At 41.9% G+C, this 20697-nt stretch overlaps 1 protein-coding gene across 1 annotated transcript in view; it reads right to left on the reverse strand.

Annotated features, from left to right (window-relative positions):
- Nucleotides 1-20697, reverse strand: part of PDE4B (phosphodiesterase 4B) — a 650415-nt gene that overhangs the window by 143726 nt on the left and 485992 nt on the right. Inside the window, exon 4 of the mRNA XM_055585558.1 lies at nt 9957-10151. Within this exon, the coding sequence (XP_055441533.1) occupies nt 9957-10151 (195 nt within the window). The remainder of the gene's footprint in view (nt 1-9956; nt 10152-20697) is intronic.

Genomic DNA, 20697 nt, shown 5'->3' on the forward strand with positions numbered 1-20697 from the left:
TCATGGAAAAAGCAAGAGAGTTCCAGAAAAACATCTATTTCTGCTTTATTGACTATGCCAAAGCCTTTGACTGTGTGGATCACAATAAAGTGTGGAAAATTCTGAAAGAGATGGGAATACCAGACCACCTGACCTGCCTCTTGAGAAATCTGTATGCAGGTCAGGAAGCAACAGTTAGAACTGGACATGGAACAACAGACTGGTTCCAAATAGGAAAAGGAGTTTGTCAAGGCTGTATACTGTCACCCTGTTTATTTAACTTATATGCAGAGTACATCATGAGAAACGCTGGGCTGGAAGAAGCACAAGCTGGAAATCAAGATTGCCGGGAGAAACATCAATAACCTCAGATATGCAGATGACACCACCCTTATGGTAGAAAGTGAAGAGGAACTCAAAAGCCTCTTGATGAAAGTGAAAGAGGAGAGTGAAAAAGTTGGCTGAAAGCTCAACATTCAGAAAATGAAGATCATGGCATCCGGTCCCATCACTTCATGGCAAATAGATGGGGAAACAGTGGAAACAGTGTCAGACTTTATTTTTTGGGGCTCCAAAATTACTGCAGATGGTGATTGCAGCCATGAAATTAAAGGATGCTTACTCCTTGGAAGGAAAGTTATGACCAAGCTTGATAGCATATTCAAAAGTAAAGACATTATTTTGCCAACAAAAGTCTGTCTAGTCAAGGCTATGGTTTTTCCACTGGTCATGTATGGATGTGAGAGTTGGACTGTGAAGAAAGCTGCTGCTTCTGCTGCTAAGCCGCTTCAGTCATGTCTGACTCTATGCGACCCCATCCGAAGAATTGATGCTTTTGAACTGTGGTGTTGGAGAAGACTCTTGAGAGTCCCCTGGACTGCAAGGAGATCCAATTAGTCCATTCTAAAGGAGATCAGTCCTGGGTATTCACTGGAAGGACTGGTGCTCAAGCTGAAACTCCAATACTTTGGCCACCTCATAGAAGAGTTGACTCACTGGAAAAGACTCTGATGCTGGGAGGGATTGGGGGCAAGAGGAGAAGGGGATGACAGAGGATGAGGTGGCTGGATGGCATCACCAACTCGATGGACATGGGTTTGGGTGAACTCTGAGAGTTGGACAGGGAGGCTGGCGTGCTGCAATTCATGGGGTCGCAAAGAGTCGGACACGACTGAGTGACTGAACTGGCTAACTGAGGAGAACAGAAAAGTGCTTTAGAAAGCAAAATTCTATGGGCATGAGAGATAGACAGGAGCGAGGACAGAGCCAAGAAGAATGGTTGGAAGGATGTTGCTGTCAGTCAGATGAGAAGACTTTGGTGAGGGAGAGGAAGAAACAAGCAAAGACAACTGGAAGAGACCCTGAACATGTTGGCAAGGACTTGGCATTAGTTGGATAGGGTTCATAAAGAAATACTATTTTCATTTTTAGAACAGGTATCTGGGAAAATGGTGAAGTCATGAGTAGAAATAAAAAAGTGAGGAGGAGTTGGAGGAAATGTGTCACTTTCGCACACATTGAGTTTTAAGATACTCATTGATATCCTGGTGGAAATAGCAAGTGGGAAGACTAAAATATAGGGATTAGAGCTAGAGATGTAGGATTTACTTACAACAGTGGGGAACCACTGAAGTAATGGCAGAGAGTGGCTTCATGGATGGGAGTATACAGAGAGATTCAAAGGAAGAACCTCAGGGTTCTTGGAGAGGAGTGAAAACAAGAGACAGAGTAAGAGTGAAGAGACATGCAGTTGTAATAAACGCAGGGTGGTGAGATGTTACAAGAACTGCCCCTTCCCAAGCTTTTTTCGGGGGATGAACTTCAGATGGGTGAAAGAGCCTACTATTTGTTCACATTTCTGCTGTGAAGTTCATATTGTTCAGAAGACATCCTGGGTGAGTTGGGAATACAGTGATAGTGTTAGACTTGAGTAGATTGGCTATGGCTCCTGGATTTCTGGAATCTAAATTCCCAAAAAAAGCTAAATAATATGAGCAAATTTCACACATCAATAGTGCCAAAAGCTTATATACTGTTGCATGAATAGGGAGCTACTAAAACTGTACAAACTAATGATTAAAGGGAGGTTAAAAAAATTCAGACAGTGAGCGAGTATGAAGCCTGGTCAGCAGCGTGTGGGCACCTGGGCCAACTTGGGTTCAGCTGGTGTGGAGCTCAGGCGTGGACCCACAGCAGGTAGCCCAAGCTCAACATTCAGAAAACTAAGATCATGGCATCTGGTCCCATCACTTCATGGCAAACAGATGTGGAAAGAATGGAAACAGTAATAGACTTCATTTTTTTGAGCTCCGAAATCACTGCAGATGGTGACTGCAGCCATGAAATTAAAAGACGCTTGCTCCTTGGAGGAAAAGTTATGACCAACCTAGACAGCATATTAAAAAGCAGAGACATTACTTTGCTAACAAAGGTAAGCCTAGTCAAAGCTATGATTTTTCCAGTAGTCATGTATGAATGTGAGAGTTGGACTGTGAAGAAAACTGAGTGCCTAAGAATTGATGCTTTTGAACTGTGGTATTGGAGAAGACACTTGAGAGTCCCTTGGACAGCAAGGAGACCCAACAAGTCCATCCTAAAGGAAATCAGTCCTGAATATTCATTGGAAGGACTGATGGTGAAGCTGAAACTCCAATACTTTGGCCATCTGATGCAAAGAACTGACTCATTTGAAAACATCCTGATGCTGGGAAAGATTGAGGGCAGGAGGAGAAGGGGACAACAAAGGATGAGATGGTTGGATGGCATCACCAACTCAATGGACATGAGTTTAAGTCAACTCCAGGAGTTGGTGATGGACAGGGAGGCCTGGTGTGCTGCAGTCCATGGGGTCGCAAAGAGTTGGACAAGACTGAGTGGCTGAACTGAAATGAACTGAAATAAAAAAATTCAGAGGGCCCCGTGTCAAAATCACTTTATTATGAAACTTCTGAAATTTATGAGAGTAGAACATTCAGAGGCAAGGGATGAATTTTCAGATCCTGAGCACTGGGTCCCTTGAAGAATTTGAACTGTAAAAGCTAAGGCTGTATGTCAGACAGTAACTGCTATAGAAACGATCAGATACTCTGTAGATAAGAAAACAAAGAAAAAACTTCTATTTGAGTACAGCCAGATAATTTATAAAACTAGTTCAAATTTTTTAAATCATAATTTGATATATGGATAAGAAAAGGGAATGAATATAACAAAATACTTGATTGGTTATAGAAACCGATGTAGTTGTTAGTTGCCCAAACCACTAGAGAGGGCACTATCCCACAGGAACAAAACCAGATATTCAGAACCATGGCACGAGCACCATCTAGCGACAAACCCAGCACATTACATTTCTGTAGGCTAATTGGAGACGAGTACTCTGAGGGTCTTAATGGGCTTCCCAGGTGGCTCAGTGATAAAGAATCTGCCTGCCAATGCTGGAGGCTTGGGTTTGATTCCTGGGTCAGGCAGATGCCCATTTCCTTGAAGGAAATGGCAACCCACTCCAGTATTCTTGCCTGGAAGATCCCATGGACAGAGGAGCCTGGCAGGCTATAGTCCATGGGGTCTCGGACACAGCTTAGCAACCAAACAACAACTCTGTGGGTCTTAATTGAGTGTGGGTCTGCTCTCAACAATGAAATACTTTTCTAGAAAGCAAAAATGCTTCTTCCTACTGCTACAGTCTGGACTTTATCAATTTCACCTTTCTTTGTTTCCTATCTACATGCAGAATTTTACTTGTACTTTTTTTTGTAACATTGATTTTAGGCTGTCTTAGAGAAACAGACTATACTGTAGTTAAGAGTACAGCTTTTGCCGCCAGACGGCTCTTGGTTTGCTTCTCAGCTGCACTATTACAAACTATGGGACTCTTGCAACGTGTTGTGAGATTTAAATGCGCTATTATGTATGTACCACTCTTACAACAGTGCTTGGCACATAAAAGCACTTTGCTCTTCTGTAGTAGTTACTTGCATTAGTAGTAGGTATCATCATTATTATAATTAAAGAATTGCATGTCTATCTTTCCAACTGGTGAGAACTTCTTTAAGACAGTCATTTCTGCCCCCATTAAAATCAAGAGTACTAATATTTATATTGTACTTTACAGTTTACAAAGCATTTTCATGTGTCTTATTTCATGTGGTAAGGGAATGTCCTTGATCCTAGGGAATGGTGTAAGCACTGATCTTGTTGGTCAAGGCTGAAACCTGCCTCTCTCTCATCCCACAGTCAACCACCACCATCTGTGGATCCTAACTTGCAAATATTTATTAATTGCTCACTAGATCTGTTCTAACATAGAATCCTATCCTTTATTATGTAAATTACCAAAGCCCCTCCCATTTGGCTCTTGGAAATAGCTTTAGGCTTTGTCCACCCTCCAAACTGTTCTTTAGATTGTAATCAGTTATCTTTCAAAAACTTTTGTCTGATTATGTATTTTCCTGCTTAAAAGCCTTTAGTAGCTCCAGGCTGCTCGCCTGCAGCATAAATGCTAAGTCCTCACACGGGCCCTTCCTGGTGGGGGTCCTGCTTACTTCTCTAGCAGGTCTCTCACCACTTCCTCATCCTTTTGCATTCTTTGCCTGAGCCACACGGAGCTGTGGTTCCCCAAAACATTCTTGAGAACTAGAGTTGGTGAGCACATGACCCTTCTTCCTGCACACCCTGCTGCTAATTCCTCTAGTTTAGCTGTAATTCCTCAAAGTAGGCCTCTCACTTTGCCAGGCCAGATCTCTCAAAGTCCTGGGCATCCCTTTCTACCATTGCCCTTTTCTGAAGATATTACAACTATCTATTGACTTGGCTGAGTCAGTAAAGAATCTGCCTGCAACGTGGCAGACCCAGGTTTGATCCCTGGGTGGGGAAGATCCCCTGGAGGAGGGCATGGCAACCCACTCCAGTATTTTTGCCTGGAGAATCCCATGGACAGAGGAGCCTGGTGGGCTACAGTCCATGGAATCGCAAAGGGTAGGACATGACTGAGTGACTAAGTACAGCACATTGACTTACTAATATTTTAGCTCCCTTCAAGACACAGAAGATGTCTCATTTGCTTGCAAGGTGTCTAAATGTAAGCAAATTTTTGCTCAAAGAAAGGATGGATATAATTTTTGTAAGCTGGAAAGGTAGGCAGAGCAGAGATTTGTATCATTATTTTTATTTTTCATCATTATTTAGTCTGTTTATGTACTGAATATCCATATGGTTTAGTCATCTAGATTCCCTGAATTTGAGTTGTGTTTCCCTGTTTACTGGGCAAATTACTTAGCCTCTCTGTGCTCCACAGTTCTCCTCTTTAAGACAAGACAATTATAGTACCAAGACAGTCACAGTACCACCAAGACAATTATAGTACCAAAACAATGATAGTAGTACAATACTGAATTATAGTATTCATGCATTAAGGGGAATAAATGAGTTACAATATGTAAATACTTTAAATAGTATATAGGAAATGCTTAATAAATGTGTGCTTTTATTTATAGATAATTTAGACACTATGAAAAACATTCAGTGTCTTAAAGTTATGGTGCTAGTAGGTATAATGGCTGTAACTCAAGTCTTAGATACCACATTGTATTTTTTTGGTAGCCCATCAATAAACAGGTCTTAAATTTAAGTGGGCTGTTATTTCTACTTTTCCTTTTGGTTTTCAGATCTCATTTCCCGTGACTGCTCTCTCTAGAAATCACTTCTCACATCAACAGTAGCTTTAAAAACTTGTATCTATAAGACTGCAAATAGGATGACTAAATAAAGGGAACAGGGATCTTCCTTCCCTGTGGCTTTACTAGTGGATAATCAAAGGTTGGTCCTGCCCAGGTTGGTTCCTCCAAAGTTTTGGACAATATAACTGGCCTTTGGTATATAGACACACTCCATTAAAGATGACCAGAACACAGGAACTGAAGAGAGATCAATAAATTATTGCCGCATCTAAGAAAGCATGGGGAACTTCCTTTTGGGATCCAATGGTCATCTAGTTTTCTTTACTAGAAACCCTTCTTTCAATCTCTTTTGTTGCTGTATGTTAAAGCCCCTTTTAGTTTTCCATTCACATTTTTACTTAGTCATCTGTTCATTCATTCTCCCTGCCTATATTTTTCCTCCTGAAAGAGTTCAGATGAAAAGCTGTAAAAAGACAGCATGGTCTCTACTGTTAAGATTTAACGCCGAGGAATTATGCAGGATGTTCTATCTCTTATGTACATTCATGACTGTTCTGTGCTGGATATGAGGACTCCTGAGTGGGGAACACGCTGCAGCCCTTACCCCACAGCCTTCACGTGAAGATTCCAGCTCTATTATTGTCCTTCTTTCTCTTGACTTTGTGAATAGAAGGCAGGAGAAGCAGCAAGAGGTTCAGGGACTGTGGTTCCTCTATTTATGTCAAGTCATCCTGAAGAGTAATAGTTGGGTCAAATAGCTTTGAGAGAATGACTTAGTTTAGCTCAAGATACCTGTGTAAATCTGCCTACAATACAGGAGACCTGGGTTTGATTCCTGGATTGGGAAGACTCCTTGAAGGAGGAAATGGGAATCCACTCCAGTATTCTTGCCTGGAGAATTCCATGGACAGAGGAGCCTGGTGGGCTATGGTCCATGGGGTCACAAACAGTTGGACATAACTGAAAAGACTTAGTACACACCTATGTAAAACGGGATTTTCCAACGTAGTCCTGATAAAATGAAATTCCAGAAGAATCTGGATATTCAAGTCCTACTTCTTGCTGTGTTTAGAAATATAAATTCCTAAACTGACAAATATATGAAAGTTTTACTGTCATGTTGAAATATTTGCAAAACAACATTGTGTGCTATTTTTATTCACTCAAAAATGTTAATATATTTTGTTGTCAGTATCTTTGACAGGATGAGATCATGTTGTCAAATGTTTTTTCTTGGGAAGGACTATTCTTTATTTTGAAAGTGTGCCCCATGTTTTAAAGTTTGTTTGTTTGTTTGTTTTTTTAAGTGAGAATGATACTAGTTATTTTGCATATATAATTCGTATCTGTCTAAATCTAAAGTTGGCAACACTCTATAGGTTCTAAAGCTAGGGGAAATTTTTGCTGGTTGATAAAACTGAAAAGAGGCTAACCATTAATTTAGGGATCCTGGATGCAGAGTCATTCAGAACTAGATGTCTGTTTCTACAGCTATAGACTGAGTTGAACTGTGATCTTTAAGATCTCTTCAAGTTCAAAATTTCTATAACCTTTTGATTGTAAGTAAGGAATTGGTGGAGTTTAATTTGAAATTTGGTTAGAATCTGCTGGGAAGCCTCTGAGTGACCCGGAGACACATCAAGCTGTTTGTCATGAGTCTGGGGGAGCCACCAGCTGCTGTCCAAAGTTAGTCTTTCTCCCATGAAACACTGTGAATGAGGTTCTAATTACCTCCATCTTGCCACATCTTCCGCCCAGGGAGGAGAAAGGTGAAAGGTGTTTGTTTTGGTGGAAGAGAGAATTCCAGGTATGTTCACTGTCAAAGTCTGCATCTGAGCCTTGGTCAGAAACTTCCTTAGCGCTACGTGATCTACAGCAAAGAGGTATCTACCCTGCATTCACCTTTTCTACCTCTTAGTAGAGATTCTACTTTGCAGTTTGAAGAGCATGCTAAGTCACTTCAGTCGTGTCCGACTCTGTGTGGCCCCATAGATGGCAGCCCACCAGGTTCCCCCATCCCTGGGATTCTCCGCGCAAGAACACTGGAGTGGGTTGCCATTTTCTTCTCCAATGCATGAAAGTGAAAAGTGAAAGTGAAGTCGCTCAGTCGTGTCTGGCCCTCAGCGACCCCATGGACTACAGCCCACCAGGCTCCTCTGTCCATGGGATTTTCCAGGCAAGAGTACTGGAGTGGGGTGCCATTGCCTTGGCAGAGTCCAAAAGTTTTGTCTGTACAAAACTGTCTGTCTTATCTACATCAAGGGATAATAGCGTGGCACAGAGTCATATGGGAGGGGTAGGTTTCTCAACTTCTCAGAATCTCTGTTTCATCCTCTATAGAGAAGAGATAATAATGCCGCCCACCTGACAGGACTGTTGCAAAGATTAAAAACAATAACATATGTAAACAAACAGGGCTCCCTGGTATGCACTAACTGAATGCTTCCTTCCACATAACACCAGAGTTTCTCTTTTTTATGTAACTGTAACCTTCCTGAGAACATGCAACTTTTTTGAGAATAACGTTTATTTTTTAACTTCTCTGTGATTTTTCCACTATTCTGTTCATCTTTTACTCCCAGAGCCTGGCACACTGCCTGGAACATAGGTGAGCTTCAGTAGAGAAAGTGAAAGTAAAAGTTGCTCAGTTGTGTCTGACTCTTTGCGATCCCATGGACCGTACAGTCCATGCAATTCTCCAGTCCAGAACACTGGAGTGGGTAGCCTTTCCCTTCTCCAGGGGATCTTTCCAACCCAGGGATCGAACCCAGGTCTCCCTCATTGCAAGCAGATTCTTTAGCAGCTTAGCCACAAGGGAAGCCCTGATTGTCAGTAAATATTAGCCAAATGAGTTTTGGTCCACCAATGATTGAGATGTTTTAGGGCAGGAGTGCTTCTATTAAGGGCTTTCTAGATGGCTCAATGGTAAAGAATCCACCTGCTAATGCAGAGGATGCAGGAGACTTGGGTTCTATTCCTGGGTCAGGAAAATCCCCTGGAGGAGGAAATGGCAACCCACTCCAGTATTCTTGCTTGGAGAATTCTATGGATAGAGGAGACTGGTAGGCTATAGTCTATATGATTGCAGAGTCAGACACGACTGAGCGACTGAGTACATGCTTCTATTAAAATTAGCTGGTAGAAGTGCCCTGGGGCATATTATCTTAATGGTTGGTTTAAAATGGCCTGTGCCCCTTTCACAAAAGGGTGACCCTTTTTCACTTCCTTTCCAACAACTGAGGAGAGCCCAGTGGAACTTTCCAGTCTGGAGACTTTAGGGAGCTACTGATATTTTTATAACATATGATATTAAAAACAATTGTACGTGTGCCCAGAAACCTTTTAAGGCTCGCATTCCATCATCCAATTTTATTTGGTTTCAGAAACTTAATAAATAAGTAACACAACCCTGTCGCTGTTCTTTAAATAAAAATTAGAGATCTCCAGTTAATAGCAGCAAAACAGAAACATCAGCCATGCTTAATAGGGTGGTGGAAGTGTGTCCTGTCTCACCTAGGAGCCAGGCAATAAGTGGGCATTGTGTCAAGGTTCCAGAGAAGGGACACAGACATGTACTAGATGACAATTCACTAAATGTTACCCAGCAAAGGCCACTCAGAGAAGCTGCATGTCACCAACCACCTTTCCTTCTCTGCTATAGCCTGATGTAAACTGCGCATGCCTTGCAAAGTCAGATTGTGGTTTGCAAAAAACTGTTAAGGTTCTTGTGCCATAAACAATTCAGCAGTTCAGGAAATGAAGCTGTTTGTTTTTTTTTTTTAAAGTATTAGAGAATGAACTTCAGCAGGGAGGGGAGACTAGGGGAAAGAGATACTTAGGGAGTTTGGGTACAAGGTGCTATATTTAAAATGGATAACTAACAAGGTCCTACTGTTTAGCACAGGAAACTCTGCTCAGTGTTATGTGGCAGCCTGGATGGGAGGGAGGTTCGGGGGAGAATGGATACATGTATGTATATGACTGAGTCCCTTTGTTGTCCACCTGAAACTATCACATTGTTGATTGGCTATACTCCAGTATAAAATCAAAAGCTTAAAAAAGTATCAATAACAGAAGTAAAGCAAACACTGTGCCTAAGGTTTTTAAACACTCTTGTGGATCCTCTATACATTTCGCACTCAAGAGAGCATGTATGGCCTTAAGGTGGTTATCATTGTCATCTCTGCTCCTGTTCACTTTTTTTCTCCCTCTTCCCTTGTGTTAAACGGGAACAGTGTTGCTCTTCTGATGTGTTAAAGGTGAGGTAAGTGTGAGACAGGGAGCCAGACAGCTCGTACTTACTGCTCACTTGGAAGTGAAGAATTTCTCGACATCGCCTTCGGTGACAAGTCATAGTCGCTGTCTGATCTGTACAGAAAGGACTCTCTGCGCTGGCTGTGCCCGGGGAAGGTGGCATGAAGAACCAGCCCAGAAGAAGAGCTGGCCTGGGGGTCCAGTGGGCTCCGACCTGGGGAAGGGCCATTTTCCACATCAAAGCTTAAAGAGAAAGAAAAAAACCCAGTCACATGAGAACTGACATACAGACACAGAGAACCACGCGTGCTGGGCACATTACATAGCATTTCACATGCCACAGAGAGTTTTATGTCTCCAAACAGCTCTGAGTTGCAGTCATCCTCAATATCTTTTATATAAAAAGTCATCTAATCCTCTATTTTATATAAAGGGAACAGTCCACAGAAGTTTAGTCATTAGCAAAGAGTGGAGCCAGGATTGGATCCCCAGCGCAAAGTCCTATGGCCTTTCAGCGGCATGATAACTTTAACAAATTCATAAAATGAACTGGTGATAATAAGCAACTCCAGATACAGCATCTAACACAGCTCTAAGTGCCAGACACTCAACTATCACTTGAATGAGTCTTCTTAGCTGGGAGACTTCTTTCTGCCATAAATAAATACCACAGTCTCATTAAAGATACAATGTGCATATTTCTGAATGTTTTTAGGAACAAAGTGCTATCCTGAAAACATCCACTGGCTGATTAAACGGGAGGCCCAGTCTGCAACTTACCATTCATACTCAAGTTTAAGCACAGAAAATGACTTAATTAATCTAATAATGCCAAATAGGCCTTCAGGGCAGCAGAGCTTTCTTTCTGGAGGAGAGAGGATGCAGCTATTGACTCAAAAGAAAGAGTATCGTTGAGATTTCTGGTCAGTCTCCCTCACTCTGGAATGGTACCCTCAAGTCCAGATTCATTTGAACCATTTCTGTGCAATGACCACACAGGCAGAAGCAGTAGACTTTGTCTATTTTCTCTCTCCCAGTCCTGGTATTACCTTAGGTACTCTGTCTTTCCCGTGCTTTCCACCATCCTCTCTATATTTTTCCTGCATGCACAACATCAGACTGGCAGTAACCCTCTTGCCTAGCATTTCTCTAGACCACTCACTGCCCGCCAGCTAAAGCTCTGCAGAAAGCTGTTGGAGAAGTTACAGGATGCTCTCTTTTCCAGGCTGGACGACAGTAGTGGGCTTACTTCATACTCATCCAGCTGCCATGATTTATTTCTACATTTGTGATTCTTTTTGTTCACTAGTTCTTCCAGCCTATGTTCTTGCGGTGGATGTTTTTAGTTTACAGATGGCTTTCTCATTTATTATTTCATTTACAATCCTTATCATGACCCTGTGAACTCCATAGTATGATTCCACTCTACATTTGAGGAAGATGAGGTTTCGAGAGATTTTAAATGCCTGCACGAAGGCATAGGCTAGTAAATGTGCAAGGAGAATTGGAAAATCCAAGTTTTCCAACTCAGTTTTCTACAACGTCAGACTTCTGTAATCACAGAGCTTCTGAATGGCTTTCTGGGTAGAGTGAAATTTCCTTTCAGTCTCTACATTCAGACAAAAGTTGTGCTTGGTATGTAGAGAGTCAGTAGGATTATGAGCAATGCTGGCCGTTATCTGGAGTGAAGGCAGGGGAGGCAGCAAATTATGCTGAAGCTGTACGTTTCACTGAAACAGGGAAAGAAGAAATGAGAGAATCTGGGGTTATAATGCTTCCCCAGAGACCATTCCGAGAAGCTGCTTTTAGCCAACCCGCAGACTCTAGGTGTCTGATAAGAAGCAGCAAGTGAGAATCTCCCATGAAGAGGACAAGGAAGAGCCATAACAATCCAATATACGTATTTGGGCTTTCATGGTACTGCAGATGGATTTTCACAGCAGGCTCATGGTCTGGGATGGGACGGTCTTTCAGACTCTGTAGGCAAGCAGGCAGGTGGGCAATCACTCACACATTTCAGCCTGGTTGCCAGCCTGCCCGGAGGTAAAGCTATGTTGTAAGGCAAATATATCACAGCAAGTGAAAATATAATGTAAGCTGACTCACAAATTTCCCTTGGGTGAGGTCTATACTAGTCATTGAGCAAAATAAAGAGCTCCTTTGTGGATAAGGACTTCTTTGTGCCACCTGGAGCCTGTAGTACGACTAGGTCTTGATGTCAGCTCTGAACTCTTCTTTAAGACAAAGATGGCAGGCTCTTAATAGGTAAAGTTGGGACTACATAAAGCTCAAGAGTGGGCATAAGCTTTGAACTTTTATGAGTAACCATGCAGTAATTCATTTGGTCTCTGTCTATATATCCTTAATGGGTATTAAAACACTGAAATACTTTGGTAACAGCTGGCAGCCAGCCCCTGCCCCCAGACCCTCCAGGAGCTGCTGGACCTCCTGGTTATCCAGTAACTGAAGGGTTGATGTCTGGAACAGCAGGGGGCCTCCAGCTTCAGCACGGTGGCCTGTGTCCATTTAATTGGTCAGTGTCCATGCGGTACCAGTCATTAAATATTATGAATGTCACTTCTGTGTATGTCTGTGCTAAACTCTTAGAAGAGTTGCCAAGTGGGTATGCCTACCAAACTGTCAGAACTTTTTCCATTGAGGGTTTCCATCAGGGCTCAATCTGCCCTCTTTCCTGCTGCAGGCAGGAATTCCTAGTGGGAAGAAAACAAGTCCACAAGTATTACCTTTTAAGTAGATGTCATAAAGCATGTGTCCCCCAGTTTTTGTATCCAGGAGGTTTGGTCCTGCCAGGTAAGCAGGGACTAGACCCAGACCCTAAAACTCTCTCCCTGTTGCTTCCCTTTGTTTTCGTTTTTCTTTCTTTTTTACCCTGCCTAAATTCATAAAAGAGCTTGCCAGAATTCAGAAGCCAAAGAAGAATTCCCTGGGGGCAAAGAATCAGATTCAGGGAGACAAAAGGCCTTTCATATTCCCTGGGGCATGTTTCAAAGCAACCAACACAGATGTACAACTTAGGAACAAACATGAATCACCAACCAGACACCAGCCCCAGTCACAGCAAAATTAGCAGACAGACATCACAATGCATCCCACAGAGCCAGGGTGGGAAGAGGGGTGTGGGCAAGGGCAAGACGCAGGACAGACTTAACAAGCAAAACAAATACACCACACAAACTGAAATACAATTAGGGGGAAAGTGGAATCTGAAATATCGGAAACTAACGTACAAAAGAGTAATTATTTATTTAGGGTTTTTTTGCTTCTGCCTTTGGAGAAGGAAGTGGCTTAATCAGCACCCATATTTCACCTTTGCATGCGTGCTAAGTAACTTCAGTCATGTCCAACTCTTTGTGATCCTATGGACTGTAGCCCACCAGGCTCCTCTGTCCATGGGATTCTCCAGGCAAGAATACTGGAGTGGGTTGCCAGGCCCTCCTCGAGGGGATCTACCTGACCCAGGGATCGAACCTGCATCTCTTACATCTCTTGCATTGGCAGGCAGGTTCTTTACCATTGGCGCCACCAGGGAAGCCATATTTCACCTTTAGGCTTCATTATATTAAAAAATATTATCATAAAACTAACTAAGGATGTGATATAAAATGTAAACAACAGAGAAAAAACATTAGCAGTTTAATATTTTTTCTGAGTATTAATATTTTTCCTGCAGGCTTAAATCATGATTTTTTTTCACAAGTTTTTTTTTTTTTTTCCACATACTGCACCGTTTCTAGAATCATCATTTTCCATGCCTATGGAACTTAACAGTTTACCCAGAAGTTGTTCCAAACCTCTTGAGGCATTTTCCATGATCATTGATATCTTTGAGCTTACAAGTACTTCAATATTTGGATGAGTTCATTGAGAAGTTTCGGATAAATTGAGAGGAAGTCATGGACAGGCTTCTGAATATTTGATGGTACCTGCCCATATCCAGCATATGGACTGGAATAGTATGAAAAGCAGCCTTTTCCCAAGGATCGGAAACAAGCTCCCCACCACCAGTCCTGCCCTCTGATGTCCAGGATTCTGTATGCTGCCGTCCTATGTGATTCAGCATGCTTTGGCAGATCACCCTGGACTAAATCAATCACTTGTTATCAAAGACCTAATATTTTAACAACTTCTTCCTGCTTTGACTCTAGAGGTCTCAGCTTCCCAAAGCAGTGTTGGTAGTGCGTGATGCTGCGTGTGGGAGGTAGTGCTCCCCATAACTGGAATGCCCTTCTTCCCACTATTTCCAATAAGTCACCCTTTCAAATTCAGCTCATATCACCTCCTCCAGTAAATATTTTCTAACATTGCAGCTACCAGTTCGATCTAGATACATGCTCTTTCTTTGTGATCCACTAGATGTCTTTATAGCAATACAGGATCACAATACTTGTGATCTCTGTTTAATTCTCCCTTTATTTAACCATCTTCTTATCTAGCTGCTCTCCAATAGATTCTTAACCCCCAAAAAGAAGTAACCCAATATTACTCACTTTTGTATCCCAGGCATCTGGATTTGTTGTTTTTGTTTACTCGCTAAGATGTGTCCAACACTTAGTGCCCCATGAACATATTTCACCAGGCTTCTCTGTCCATGGGATTTTCTAGGCAAGAATACTGGAGTGGGTTGCCATTTCCTCCTCCAGGGAATCTTCCTGACCCAGGAATCGAACCATGTCTCCTGCATTGACAAGCAGATTCTTTTGCACTCATCTCACATGCTAGCAAAGTAATGCTCAAAATTCTCCAAGCAAGGCTTCAACCGTACAGGAACCAAGAACTTGCAGATGTTCAAGTTGGATTTAGAAAAGGCAGAGGAACCAGAGATCAAATTGCCAACATCCGTTGGGTCATAGAAAAAGCAAGAGAATTCCAGAAAAATGTCTACTTCTGCTTTATTGACTATGCCAAAGCATTTGACTGTATGGATCACAACAAACTGTGGAAAATTCTTAAAGAGATGGGAATACTAGACCACCTTACCTGCCTCCTGAGAAATCTGTATGCAGGTCAAGAAGCAACAGCTAGAACTGGACATGGAACAACAGACTGGTTCCAAATAGAGAAAGGAATATGTCAAGGCTGCATGTTGTCACACTGTTTATTTAACTTATATGCAGAGTACATCATGTGAAATGCTGGGCTGGATGAAGCACAAACTGGAATCAAGATTGCTGGGAGAGACATCAATAATCTCATATATGCAGATGACACCACCGTTATGGCAGAAATCAAAGAGGAACTAAAGAGCCTCTTGATAAAAGTGAAAGAGGAGAGTGAAAAAGCTGGCTGAAAACTCAACATTCAGAAAACTAAGATCATGGCATCCAGTTCCATCACTTCATGGCAAATAGATGGGAAAACAATGGAAATAGTGTAGACTTTATTTTGGGGGGCTCCAAAATCACTGCAGATGGTGACTGCAGCCATGAAATTAAAAGACACTTACTCCTTGGAAGAAAAGCTATGACTAACCTAGATAGCATATTAAAAAGCAGAGACATTACTTTGCTGACAAAGGTCTGTCTAGTCAAAGCTATGGTTTTTCCAGTAGTCATGTATGGATGTGAGAGTTGGACCATAAAGAAAGCTGAGTGCTGAAGAATTGATGCTTTTGAACCATGGTGTTGGTGAAGACTCTTGAGAGTCCCTTGGATTGCAAGGAGATCAAACCACTCAATCTTAAAGGAAATTAGTCCTGAATATTCATTGCAAGGACTGATGCTGAAGCTGAAGCTCCAATATTTTGGTCACCTGATGAGAAGAACTGACTCACTAGAAAAGACCCTGATAATGGGAAAGACTGAAGGCAGGAGGAGAAGGGGAAAACAGAGGATGAGATGGTTGGATGGCATCACTGATTGGATGGACATGAGTTTGAGCAAGCTCCAGGAGTTGGTGATGGACAGGGAAACCTGATGTGCTGCAGTCCAGGGGGTTGCAAATAGCCGGACACGACTGAGCGACTGAACTGGGCCAAGGGATCTGGATTAGAGCCTTATAAATAACAGGTCTTTAAAAATGCTGGCTGAACCAACGAAAGAATACTGCAATTCACTGTGAAATGTTCCTCATGTACCTTCCCTCTTCCTGCCTCCCTACCCTCAATCTCAATTCCCACTGGCAGGTGTTTCTACTGTTTCCTTCAAATGAGTCTGTGCAGGTGCGGCATTAACTTATTTGATAAGTTTTGTGAGACAATGATCTAAACATAAAAATTAAAAAAAATAAATAAAAAGCACTGTTCTCCCTGAACAAAAATCACTGGGTTAGATGTTCAAGACGGTGATAGCTTTATGACAAACCCCCATGATGAGAAAAGCGTTCCTGTACCAGCTTCTGTCTGCCATCTTCTCATCTCTTGCTTTTTAATAAAAGCAGGAACCTTCTCTGCCCTTCTTTCTCCCCTAATGGATTCCATTCCCTGGGAGTCCACGCACAGCCAGCCCCACACTGGTGCTAAGAGGGAGCCAGCAGGTGGCAGAAGACAGCTACAGCTTCCCCAGCCTCCACCCGGAGAAGGTGGGCTGCTTGCCAGTCTCCAAGGGAGAAATAGGACTGAAGCCTTATTCATAAGCCTGGGAGGAAAAATCGGGGATAAAGAACAGAAGCACAAGGTGTACATGAAACCTTTTATTACACCAAGAGAAGCTGTACTTTCAAGAATTCAAGTTAAGCCAGGTGGTTGCAGAATTGCCTGCAATTGTCCCCAGGGTGGTTGTTTCTAGATCCCTAATTACCTGTGCATACCCCAATTTCTGTAACAAAGAGTCCTGAAGCAACATCCTAGGAATCATTCATTTCTGAATCAGAGGAGACTTTTCTTTGACAACTCATTCCTTCTCTAGGTAATATATCATCGAATTTTCACAACTCTGGGCTGATTTTCCTCCCCTCATTTCCAAAAGGAGAAAACAGAAGGCTCCAAAATCTGAAACTTAATTTGAAAAATCCCCAAATGTGGCCTCTTTTAATTACATCCTGTCAACTGCACTCAGGATTCCGTGTCCCCACAGACCCTTTCTGAGCCCAGAACCTACCACGCTGGATTGGATTTCTCTGTTTACTTATCTCTCTCGCTCCACTGGACTGTGGCCTTGAAGCCGGGACTAAGCCTTATTCGTTTTGTATTCCTAAGGCTTCGAACTGAGTTTCATGCCAGAAGGCATCTTACAAACATTTATTGAATGAATACATCTCACCAGTTTTTATCTCTTATCTGACAAAAAGCCATTTCTATTTGGATTAAAACCTCCGGCAGGTAAAACCTCAGAGGAGTCCCCAGATGGAATCGAGAGAATCCACTTTCCCCAACCTCCCTGCAGTGTGTCAAGAATTCCACGCCAGGAGTTGCAGCTTTGGAGAACTTTTTTGTGTATCATAAGGTATATGTTTGGCTATTGTGTATGTTTGTATGTGTGTGTTTGCAGGTAGTGGTATATTCTTAAAATGCAGTGTTTCTTTAAAGTTCTGTTGGAAAACATTTCCCTCAGTTATACTCAGAAACTAACACCTTCTAATGCTTGCTTTTCACTTTGATAAAATATACCATTCCCTTATATACTTAAATTAGCTGTCACCTCCCTGTGCTACCTGGTCCCTGTGGATGGGGAAGCTGCACAGGGGCATGCATTTTGCCCATAGTTACAGTGACCCACCTTTATAGAATTAATTTGCAAGCTGCAGTGAGTCCTAATTTCGAATGAAGGACTTAACTGTGCAAAATCACAGCCAGCATGAGGCAGAGCCCATGTCCCTGCTGAAAGCAGGCAGCTCTCTGGCTATAGTTACAGCAGAATATCCCAGTCTTGCCCTAAAAATCCAGTTCCAAAGTCTTGACTTCCCTCCCATAGAGTAGGCAAGAAAACTATTATGTTCAACTCATCTGAATTGCAAAAGCAGCTTAGCATGGCTTTCCTTTTCTCCTAGCACCTTTGAAAATTACATCCACTGAATACTCCAAATCTACTTTCCCCACAGAGAGGTTTAGACCAAGGGAGCAGAGTAGTGCCAAAGAGCCCTGGGATTCTGGAGCCCTGGCTTCCAGTTTCTGCTCTGGAGAAAAATAACTTGATATGAAACAGGGACTCTCTGTATGCACCCCTACACCCAAGCCTTAGTCTTTCCCCACTGAAATGAATGAAGACATGAATCCATAGAAGATCTCTAAGGTGTGTCTGAGATCAAATATCTTACGTGTATGCTTGTGTGCTAAGTCGCTTGAGTTGTGTCTGACTCTGCAACCCTATGTACTGTAGCCTGCCAGGCTCCTCTGTCCATGGGATTCTCCGGGCAAGAATGCTGGAACAGGGTGCCATGCCCTCCCCAGGGGATTTTCCCAACCCAGGGATTGAGCCTGTGTCTCTCATGTCTCCTACAGTGGCAGGTGGGTTCTTCGCCACTGTGCCACCTAAACATATCTTGCAGAGATTTTCAAAACAAAAGAAATATTGGTTCTCAAGAGTGATTTAGAGTGGTTTTATACTGTTGTGATAATTCATTCACTCAACAAATATTTATGAAACAAGGAGTTATTCGAGACCTGAGAATTCAACAATGTGTAAGACAAGGTCCTTGTGGGGAGGGATGGACAATAAATAAATCAAATGTGATCATTTCAGAGAGTGATAAAAGCTATGGAGAAGATAAAGCATAATAGTGTGGCAGACATACATATAGAGAAGAATGTTTCTGGTTTGGGTGTCAGCAGGCCTACTCTACACAGCTGCATAGACTGTTTATACTGGGCACACCACCCACCTTCCTCAGATGGTGTCCTTTGAGTTGAAACCAGACAGAGGTAGTAACAAATTGTGTTATGTTTTTTTTTTCCAATCTGCATTTACACACACTTTTAAACTTAAAAAATTGGATCAAATGATATTTGGGGTTAAATATGGTGCCATTTAGTAAGCTAGTGATATAATTTTCCTTTTCCCTGAGTTCAGTTAGTTGTTCCATTGTCTCATACAGCTCGCTCTGCATTGATATCTATCTATTGACGTTATCTCTCCACTAGCACTTGTCCAGCAGAATTTTTAGCAATCTCATCTGCCCACAAAGGGCTGTGAAACTCAGAGACACAGAACTTATTTTTCATATTATTTATCCCATTGCTAAGGGTCATGTCTATCAGAAGTACTTAGCAAATGTCTAATGAATAAACAAAATGAAGGAATGAATGGTTTGAAACCAAGTATCTTATTCTGACTCCTCTTTGATGCCCTCCATAGATTGCACAGATGTACTTCTCCAACAAAAGCAAATGTAAGTGGTGTGGGGATGTGGAGTCATCTCCTGCCCTCTGCTGTGATCGCCTTGAAAAGAAGGAGGAGTTTGTTACCAAATACCACCTGCAAAGAAGGCTGTAATAGTTTCCATAAGGCACCGAGCCCAGTGTGTTAGTCATTCAGTCATGTCTGATTCTTTGTGACCCCATGGACTGTAGCCCTCCAGGCTCCCCTGTCCATGGAATTCTCCAGGCAAGAATACTGGAGTGGGTTGTCATTTCCTTCTCCAGGGGATCTTCCTAACCCAGGGATCAAACCTAGGTCTCCTGCATTGCAGGTGGACTCTTTACCATCTGAACCACCAGGGAAGCCTAAGAAAAAGGCAAATGGTCCTGCTTGTCAATGATCATCCTCATTCCTTGATGTTGATGGTGTTAGGGATGGAAATGACATGAATATTCCTCTTGATGTTCCTTTGGCTGAGGATTCTATGTTGCAAGTTCATTTATTTGTTGCTTGAGATCCTTTCTCAGATTATTAACATTTCACTAGGGAAATACATCAATTAAAAAAGTAATACCAGTGCCTACTTTTTCTAATGGGATTATAAAATGAGGGTCATTTAAAAATATTTGTTTCAAATGTTTAGGAGCATTTTTTAATGATCCTTTAGTAACTTCACACTGTGCTATTCCTATATGATTTGATGCACAAGAAAACTAGTACCAAATATAAACAGACCTACCTCATAATTACAAGAACATTATTTCTAACATGCTTACAAAGTGATCTGCCTGTCTATTTCTACGTAAAAAATAATTTTCAGAAATAAAAATGTTATAAAGTATATGTTTCTCTATGTTTCCTAATTAGGGTTAAAATTTGGCAAACTTACTCTCAAACTTTTATCCACTAATACTTTCCAAGACAGAATAACAGTAAAGGCAGTGATTCTCAGGAAAGGTAGGGGTCTTCCTGATGAGAAGAATTCTCATGCTGCTGTGTGGGAATGTGTTTTGTATGTCGACTTTATAAAGCAGTGGTGTGGGAGGGTGGAGACTTACCATAAGGTTGAGAACTTACTTCTTTGTGTTGCTACTGACCTAGTTGCCCTTGGGATGTACAATTTATCTTACCAGCTCTATATTTCTCAGTCTACATTCACTACTCTTCCTAAGAGGTTATCGCAAAAGATATTCAAATGGTGTCTTAACAAGATATAAATACTCTCATTTATAAGTTTGGTAGCCCTGCCAATTATAAACCTAATTATTAATGAAATAAAGTATTTATTAAGAAATACAGTGCCAGCTTCCAGTAGCTCAAAGGCAAGTGAAATCACCTTTGAGAGAAATGAGATTGATTTAGGAAAACCATTTTTTACTCAACCAGTGATGGCTTCAAGAAACTGTTGCTTTCTTTTATAAATTCTCACATACCATCTGGAAACCAGTTACAGAATTCTGCTTGAAATCTATAGCTAAAATATTGTAGGTAAACGGTCATTTGGTATGCTTGTATATACTCCAATAATGGGGGACATG

This window comes from Bubalus kerabau, chromosome 6 (assembly GCF_029407905.1).
Source record: "Bubalus kerabau isolate K-KA32 ecotype Philippines breed swamp buffalo chromosome 6, PCC_UOA_SB_1v2, whole genome shotgun sequence".
In the NCBI taxonomy this organism is placed as follows: Eukaryota; Metazoa; Chordata; class Mammalia; order Artiodactyla; family Bovidae; genus Bubalus; species Bubalus kerabau.